Genomic DNA, 9,342 nt, shown 5'->3' with positions numbered 1-9,342 from the left:
TTTTTTTTTACACCAGCAGGCACCGACTGAGAATAAGGGGGATGCCTCAAGCAAAGGATCACCATTATACTCTTCAGCTGTCTTCCAATTTATGTGCCATTTGGAACAGATCACTGGGACGTTGTCCCAGTCTTGTTAAGGCCAAGCAGCCTAAACGAATGGTTATCATCCCATAAGACAATGTTTTATTTCATGAATACATTTTCAATATGTTAAAGAGAATAATATTGTTATGATGCAAAAATAGTTATGGCTGGTAAATGTCATTGCTTCTGAATATGAAGAAGTGGGAGCGAGCGATGAGAAGACATAACAGATTTGGACATAAGTGGTCCTGATGAGAGGGAGGATGATGGTGGGAAAAGGACAGGTGAGAAGCATGCGGTGGAAGGTGAATGTCACCGATGGGGTGTCGGGTGCGGGATGAGCAAACATAGCCATACAGTGAGAGGCAGAAAATGTTTCTCCTCCTTCCCTCCCACCCTGCTGGCATTTCTCATACAGGGCACTAGAGACCCCCCACTGCTTTTTCTCCATCTCTCCCCACTCTCCGCTATCACACATGGCACCCAGCCCTCCTCCCCCTCACTCACACTTCCCAGATGGATTACAGCCTCATAAGCTCTGACAAGAAGATCTCCTCTCCTTGCTCTCATCTTGCACCGTATCCCATGGGCTGGAGGCTGCCGGGCTGGTAAGTGAGCACAAGCCGCCCCTTAGTAATGAAACACTTGGTTCAGGAGAATCTAGATGGCCTCAGGCAGGGAAGGGGTTAAAGCACAAGTGGCAGTGAGGAAAAGAAGGCAGTTTTGCACTGAGGTCCAATATGGGGTTAAGAGATGCTGCTAACCAGGGCAAAGTGCTAATGACAGATTGGGTACCTCTGGAAGGAACAGAGCAGAGAAATCTCTGGCAGAGGAAGAGTTAAGCAAGCTGTCCAAGACTGTGGGAGGGAGGAATAAAATAAAGATTTGAATGAGCAAACGCAGTAGGAGAGTTTGCTGAGCTGCATGTCTATGGTAGTGGAAGGGTTAACAGTGGAGTGCAAGCCCACGGCAGCAAAAGGGTGCAGAAATCGGTGCCAGCAGATATATTTATTGTATGGTGTAAGTGTAAGAGAGACTCCACTCCACTTCACCCCTTTTTCAGGATGCTTAATTTGCCGCCGTCTGCCTTTCATTTTTTTTTCCTCAGTGTTCCCCCGTGCCTTTCGACTGCTCACCCTGAAAAGTCTGAGATTGTTTTTTAATCCTGTAATTATCACTTTGCCGAAGTCTCAACTCCACCTCCCATCACTTGTTGGACTTCTGCCTGACCTCTGCGTTCTGATTGAACACCTCCCACGCCTAACTAAAAATATTAAATTTATTCCTAGTGGTAGGACACGGGTTCTCACTCCGGTGAAGGACTACTTGAAACTTCATCGCTTTGTCATGTCTTCTTGGTCAGCCATGGCACAGAAAGCTGGCATCTGATTCCAACCTATTGTGGACTAGGGGCCAGTATTCGAAATCTGTGTTAATGGGCTACTGAAAGTCAAAAAAATGCACCCACCCGATTACTGCTGGAAATGTACAGGGTAAAGTCACCTGCCAAGAATCTTCTGTGGGGTCGTTAATCATATAAACATCTATTGCATAGTTGCCAATATCTAAGAAAATTTCCACGGGGTTTGCATGTGGAGAACCACAACAAGCTCCCAAGCTGGCCATGCAGAGCTGATTTTATTTAATTGCAAACCTTCTTTTTTTTTTCAAGTTTAACCTAAATATATATTAATGCGGTGTGACCGCACACATTGTATAAACTGTATAATATATTGTCCTTTTCAAAAAATGAAAACCCCCAAATAACACTCGCAAAGGTTAAAATTGTACATGGCCACTAACTACTATAGAAAACATATTCTGTAGAATTGTACTGTACAAGCCTATGTCACCCCACCCATAGTACAATTTCAGTACCATTTTACAAAGTACAATCTAAATGAGACGTGTGAAAATTTTTATATTTTAATTATTAACCTGCAAAAATGTATTTACATTTTTAATTTGCAGCTGCATTGCAACTTCATTTTAAATGCTGATTTGTAAGAAATATGAAAAACCAGAGAATACTTTTCCCAAGGAGAAATCAGAGGCGTACCCTTGAAATCAGGGCAGGTGGGGACCTACGCATTATTTTACTGATAGGAAATGATGGCGGGTGTGTCCGTGGCCAAACACCCGTTTTTAGTCTTGTAGGTGCTACTCAAGGGGGCCGAGCTGCTTGGTGGATTTATATAAATCAGCTGGTGTAAACTGTGGTCATATGCAGCATGATGACTGGGAGATTATGGAGACTTGTGAAACTATTGTCTTTATGAGATCCATTCAACAGAATTAAAGGACACGGAAACATCAAAAGAGGTGCATGCAGTTTTACATATGTAATAATCATGGTGTATGTATGTTGAAACACATTGCATTTTAAGGCTCATATGGAAGAGTTAGGGTTAATAGTAGTGGAGCTCCTGACCAATGTAACTGAATATTCCAGCTGTAGCTTTTCTAGTGTGGGATATAACATGACAATTAAATTATGTATCTGTCTCTATACTGGCGTCCATATTGATCTTCCCACTTATCTCCTTCTACTCTTCACCCCCCCACATACTTTTATCTCCCCCCTCCTCTCTATTATCTCTTTCTCCTCTTTATCCCATTCCCTCTTCTGTTTAGCTCCCTCCCCCATTCAGTCCCTCTTACCCTCTCTGTCTCTTTACCTTTCTCTCTTTCTCCCTCTCCTCCCCTTCCTCATTCAGTCTTTCTCTCTGTCTCCTCTGGTTTTTAGTTTACTTTTCTCTTTACCCAATTCTCACTCTCCCTTATTCAATCTCTAGTTCTCCCTTTCCATCCTGTCATTTATTCTCTATCTCCTTCTCTCTTCCATTCAGTCTCTCTCTCTCCTCCCTCGACCCATTTAGCCACTCTCTCCACCATTTAGTTCCTTTTCCATTTCGTCTCTTTCCTTCCCTCTTCCATTCAGTCTCTCTCTCCTTCCCTCTCTAATTCAGGCTCTCTATCACTGTCTCTGTCCTTTCCTCTTCCATTCAGCCTCTCTCTCTCCTTCCTTCCCTCCCTCTCTCTCTCTCTTTCAGTCTCTGTCCTTCCCTTTTCCACTCAGTCTCTCTCCCTCCTTCCCTCTGTCATTCAGTCTCTCTATCACTGTCTCTGTCCTTCCCTCTTCCATTCAGCCTCTCTCTCTCCTTCCCTCTTACATTCAGTCTCTCTCGTCTTCCCTCTCTCAGTCTCTCTTACTGTCTCTGTACTTCCTTCTCTCATTCAGTCTCTCTCCCTCCTTTCCTCTATCATCCAGTCTCTCTCTCCCTCCTTCCCTCTATCATTCAGTCTCTCTCTCCTTCCCTCTCTCATCCAGTCTCTCTCTCCCTCCTTCCCTCTATCATTCAGTCTCTCTCTCCTTCCCTCTATCATTCAGTCTCTCTCTCCTTCCCTCTATCATTCAGTCTCTCTCCCTCTTTCATTCAGTCTCTCCCTCCTTCCCTCTATCATTCAGTTTCTCTCTCTCCCTCCTTCCCTCTATCATTCAGTTTCTCTCTCTCCCTCCTTCCCTCTATCATTCAGTCTCTCTCTCCTTCCCTCTATCATTCAGTCTCTCTCTCCTTCCCTCTATCATTCAGTCTCTCTCTCTCCCTCCTTCCCTCTATCATTCAGTCTCTCTCTCCCTCCTTCCCTCTATAATTCAGTCTCTCTCTCCCCCTCCTTCCCTCTATAATTCAGTCTCTCTCTCCTTCCCTCTATCATTCAGTCTCTCTCTCCCTCCTTCCCTCTATCATTCAGTCTCTCTCTCCCTCCTTCCCTCTTTCATTCAGTCTCTCTCTCCCTCCTTCCCTCTATCATTCAGTCTCTCTCCCTCCTTCCCTCTATCATTCAGTCTCTCTTTCTCCCTCCTTCCCTCTATAATTCAGTCTCTCTCTCTCTCTCCTTCCCTCTATCATTCAGTCTCTCTCTCCCTCCTTCCCGCTATCATTCAGTCTCTCTCTCTCCCTCCTTCCCTCTATCATTCAGTCTCTCTCTCCCTCCTTCCCTCTAGCATTCAGTCTCTCTCATTCCCTCTATCATTCAGTCTCTCTCTCCCTCCTTCCCTCTATCATTCAGTCTCTCTCTCCCTCCTTCCCTCTATCATTCAGTCTCTCTCTCCCTCCTTCCCTCTATCATTCAGTCTCTCTCTCTCTCCCTCCTTCCCTCTATCATCCAGTCTCTCTCTCCTTCCCTCTATCATTCAGTCTCTCTCTCTCCCTCCTTCCCTCTATCATTCAGTCTCTCTCCCTCCTTCCCTCTATCATTCAGTCTCTCTCTCCTTCCCGCTATCATTCAGTCTCTCCCTCCTTCCCTCTATCATTCAGTCTCTCTCTCTCCCTCCTTCCCTCTATCATTCAGTCTCTCTCTCCTTCCCTCTATCATTCAGTCTCTCTCTCCTTCCCTCTATCATTCAGTCTCTCTCTCCTTCCCTCTATCATTCAGTCTCTGTCTCTCTCTCCTTCCCTCTATCATTCAGTCTCTCTCTCTCCTTTCCTCTATAATTCAGTCTCTACCTCCTTCCCTCTATCATCCAGTCTCTCTCTCCCCCTCTCCCCTCTTTCTCTCTCCTTTCATTCACTCTTCTCTTTAGTCTTTATTTAGTATTTATTTCTCTTCATCCCTCTCTCATTTGGTCTCTTTCATTCTCTCTTTCTCTTACATTCACTCTCTTTCTTTCTTGCTTTAAGCTTTGAAATTCACAAAGTTATATGATTGTTATTTGCCATCCCCACCATTGCTTTCAGCTATAATGGCCAATGGGTGCTGAAAATAACCAAATAACCATAAATAACCAACACGTGTATTATAGCTTGGTGAATTCAGTCCCCTTTCCTTCTCATTTTCTCTCTCTTTCCTTCTGTCTCACCCTGTTTCTCCCCAACATCTGTTGCCTTCCTTCCACTTTTAACCAGAACTTTCACATTTGTTATCTCACCCGATTCTCTGTTGATAGCCCCACTCTTTTCCTCTCCATGTCCTGCCTCTGGATGACAGTTATGGCCTCCTACTCCAAGCACAACGTTCAGATACCGGACCTGTCTCCTCTGTGGCCTCCGCACTATCAGTATTTCACAGATGGTAATCGGCTCCCAGTCATCTGTAAGTTCTTATCAATGTTCTTCAACAGTTTCCTACCCCCACAATATATTTATCCAGTTCCCTCTGTTCCTCCACACCTTCAGACCATCCCTCCAGTGTGCACTGTGCCAAAATATGTCTTCCATAGCATCCCAAATGCATTACATCTGTGTTCACCTTTATACAACTACCCATCACATACCTTCCTGCCCTAACCACTGTTAGAGGAAAATAATAATTATAATTATTCTGCCAGAAATGTTCCCATTTCCTGGCATAACCTTCTCTGATATGAAGGATGGGTGTGCATGAGCCATCTGCTAGCTAGAGAGAGACAGGCCTACAGAAGAGATGGAGAGCGATGTGGGAGAGGCAGATGGAGAGAGGATGGAGAGGGTGCACGAGGAAAGGAAAAACAAGAGAGGTGGGAGAGAATCAAACCAGACAGGGGAGAGAGAGAGGAGTAAAAACTACTGGGGGATTTACTAGAAACATGAGATACTTAAAGGATTTTCAAACTTTCTGATAATTGAAAGATCCTAATAACCTGAGCAATCTCAGATTTGTAAAGAGAAAAGCTGTCATGTCTGCCTTCTTGGGCCAGGTTCACATCTATTTGTCTTTGTCCGATTGTTTAGTGCACGTTGTAGCATGTTGACACGTTTGCATTATGCGTTGCGCTGCCATGTAGTGCATTTTTGCGGCATTAATACGCATTTTCACACATCTTGCATTTTTGGTTTGGCCAGTGAGGATGGAGTTCCTGCAATAGTATCGTTCTTGTGGAATTTGAAAGGACCTGCTTCCATGGGCTGGCAATGCATTAAAATATACTATGGGTGTGTTTTTACGTGATACTTTTGTGGGCCTTTCACATGAAAAGGCACGTGTCCCATTTTTCTGGTTCAATAAATGTTTATTAAAGTTTTGCAAAAATAAAACAGCATGTAACATAAATGCAGATAGGAAACACAAGGAACAAGGGCTAGAAGGCCACAACACCTGTACCAAATACAGAGGGGGGTCATAAAAAAGACCACATCAGACAAAGAAGATCCAGTTACAACACGCTAGTAATAGCTTGAGTGTGTGTTATCAAATTATCACATATCCACTCAAACAAAACAAGGAGGAGGGGGAAAATAAGAAAAGGGGGTGACAAAGAAGAAAAGAGGGCAAGAAGAAGGTGAAGGAGGGAAGAGGAGGTTCAACATCCTATGATCAGGCTGGGAGAAGTCTATCCACATGGTCCAGCTTTTAAGAACAGTGCTTCTCACCTTCTTCAGTCAAGGCACCCTTTAAAATTCTGCATCTCGAGGCACCCTATTCTAAAATGTAAAAAAAACAAAACAAATATTTTAACACAGGGTTTCTCGACGAGGGTTCCATGGAGTCTAATGCCGCGTACACACGGGCGGACTTTTCGACCGGACTGGTCCGACAAACTTTCCAGCAGACTTTCGGCGGACTTTTGACGGACTTCCGACGGACTTTCTAACGAACGGACTTGCCTACACACGATCACACCAAAGTCCGACGGATTCGTACGTGATGACGTACACCGGACTAAAATAAGGAAGTTGATAGCCAGTAGCCAATAGCTGCCCTAATGTCGGTTTTTGTCCGTTGGACTAGCATACAGACGAGCGGATTTCTGGGTCTGGCGGAGTTACGACGTAAAGATTTGAAGCCTGTTTCAAATATAAAGTTCATCAGATTTGCGACTGGAAAAGTCTGCTGAAGGTCCGGTGAAGCCCACACACGATCGGACTGTCCGCCGTACTAGGTCCGTCGGCGTCCGTCAGACTAGTCCGGTCAAAAAGTCCGACCGTGTGTACGCCCCATTAGGGTTCTTCCAAAGGTTGCTAGGGGTTCTTTGAGCAATTTTTGCCTCTCAGATAAGTTCCCACTGACATCATTGATCTTTTTTAGCTATCTGTAAGAGGGTAAAGTTACTTCAAGGGTTCCTCTGTGTTGATGAAGTTGAGAAAGGCTGGTTTAACCACTTGCCGACCTCCGCACGCCGATATACGTCGGCACAATGGCAGCGGTGGGCAAATGGGCGTACCTGTACGTCACCTTTAATTGGCGGGGCTAACAGGCACACACGTACACTGCGTACAGCATGACCGTGCCCGTGAACTTGATGTCCGCCAGCGTCCCATGATCATGTCACGGAGCCACAGAACAGGGAGATGCCTATGTAAACAAGGCATTTCCCCGCTCTGCCTAGTGACATGACAGAGATCTACTGTTCCCTGTGATCGGGAGCAGTGATCGCTGTCGTGTCAGTGGTAGCCCCTCCCCCCCACAGTTAGAATCATTCCCTAGGAAAAACTTAACCCCTTGATCACCCCCCAGTGTTTAACCCCTTCCCTGCCAGTGTCATTTACACAGTAATCAGTGCATTTTTATAGCACTGATCGCTGTATAAAAATAGTGTCAAAAGTGTCCGATGTGTCCGCCATAATGTCGCAGTCACGATAAAAATCGCAGATCGCCTCCATTACTAATGGGTAATTTTTAGGCATGTTTCCAAGGCATCCCTGAAGAAACCCGAAGGCACCCTGGTTAAAAAAGGCTGATTTAGAAACTTGTCATGCTTGCCTTCCATGGCCATTAATTTCTCATTAACCAATATGCCATTCAGGTGGGTTTTAACTTCCTGGAAATTGTGCACATGGGATGTCCAGGAGTGGGCAATAGTCAGTTTAGTAGCAGTAAATCTAAAAGCAATGAGTTTGGCCTGATTTCCACGTACGTGTAGGATGGGTTTATTTAACAAGGCCTCAACCGGGTCCTTCCTTAAAGGGGTTGGAAACCCTCGCCGTTTTTCACCTTAATGCATTCTATACATTGAGTTGAAAAACCTCCTGTGCTGCAGCAGCGCCCCCGAGCCCCCCTCATACTTACCCAAGCCCCGTAATTCCCACGATGGGAACGAGCACACCAGCTCCAGCCGGTGTCTCATGTCCTGATTGGATAGATTGATAGCAGGGCAGCCATTGGCTCCCTCTGCTGTCAATCAAATCCAATGATGCGGGAGCCAGGGGGCGGAGCCGAGTCCTGCTGTCTGTGTCTACAGACGGCAGCAGCAGGACACGGGAGCGTGCCCACACGGGTGTCCTGTCGGAGAGCGCTTCTCCGGCGGGACACTCAAGAGGAAGAGCCAGAAGCGCCGCTGAGCGACCCCAGAAGAGGAGGATCGGGGCCACCCTGTGCATAACCAACTGCACAGCAGAGGTAAGTATGACATGTTTGTTGGTCTTTTTTTAAAAAAAAACTGAACCTTTACAAGCCCTTTAAGGCCTGTACACACGATACGAAAATCTGAAGTAAAATTCTGTCTGACGAACGATCTGTCGATTTTCGGATCATTAGTATGGTTCTTTCGACAGCCGATTCCGATTTTTCGTCCGACAAAAGCTGGATGTGCAGACTATAAAATTTTTGACGTACGTGAACTCAACGCCTGATTTTCGTTTAATTAGTACGGTTTGCGTCTGAAAAAAAACCGTAAAAGAGGTATGCCCTGTACACACGATAGGATTTTCCGATGGAAAATGTGTGATAGGACCTTGTTGTCGGAAATTCCGACCATGTGTAGGCTCCATCACACATTTTCCATCGGAATTTCCGACACACAAAGTTTGAGAGCAGGCTATAAAATTTTCCGACAACAAAATCCGTTGTCGGAAATTCCGATCGTGTGTACACAAATCCGACACACACAAAGTGCCACGCATGCTCAAAAATTAAGAGAGGAAAGCTATTGGCTACTGCCCCGTTTATAGTCCCGACGTACGTTTTACGTCACCGCGTTCAGAACGATCGGATTTTCCAACAACTTTGTGTGACCGTGTGTATGCAAGACAAGTTTGAGCCAACGTACGTCGGAAATTTTTTTTTGTTGTCGGAATGTCCGATCAATGTCCGACCGTGTGTACGGGGCATAAGACTACGCATGCTCAGAAACTAAAGAATACATACATAAAAATATTCATATTATGTCACTTCTGAAGTTGTATTCTGTCATATGAGAATTTCTGTATGGTGAGTAAACTCTTCAATTTCAACATGAGACTAGCATGCAACAAAAAGATCAGGGCACATGTCTCATTTTCCAGCATGTAGCTATGTTCCTATGACACATCAGTTTTTTCACATTCTGATATTAGCTATT

The 9,342-nt window shown here is 45.1% G+C and overlaps 1 protein-coding gene across 2 annotated transcripts in view; it reads left to right on the top strand.

Annotated features, from left to right (window-relative positions):
• The first annotated feature begins 413 nt into the window (after positions 1-413).
• The window catches only part of LOC141108431 (chemokine-like protein TAFA-1), a 41,546-nt gene continuing 32,617 nt past the window's right edge, over positions 414-9,342 (top strand). The window contains exons 1-2 of one of the 2 annotated variants that reach the window (XM_073600029.1): positions 414-694; positions 5,035-5,180. In XM_073600029.1, the coding sequence (XP_073456130.1) occupies positions 603-694; positions 5,035-5,180 (238 nt within the window). In that variant the 5' untranslated portion in view covers positions 414-602. The remainder of the gene's footprint in view (positions 695-5,034; positions 5,181-9,342) is intronic. The other variant, XM_073600030.1, reaches the window with a different exon arrangement.

This window comes from Aquarana catesbeiana, linkage group LG09 (assembly GCF_042186555.1).
Source record: "Aquarana catesbeiana isolate 2022-GZ linkage group LG09, ASM4218655v1, whole genome shotgun sequence".
Taxonomy (NCBI): domain Eukaryota; kingdom Metazoa; phylum Chordata; class Amphibia; order Anura; family Ranidae; genus Aquarana; species Aquarana catesbeiana.
The sequence above is the reverse complement of the archived record's forward strand: the minus strand, read 5'-3'. Positions and strand labels throughout refer to the sequence as shown.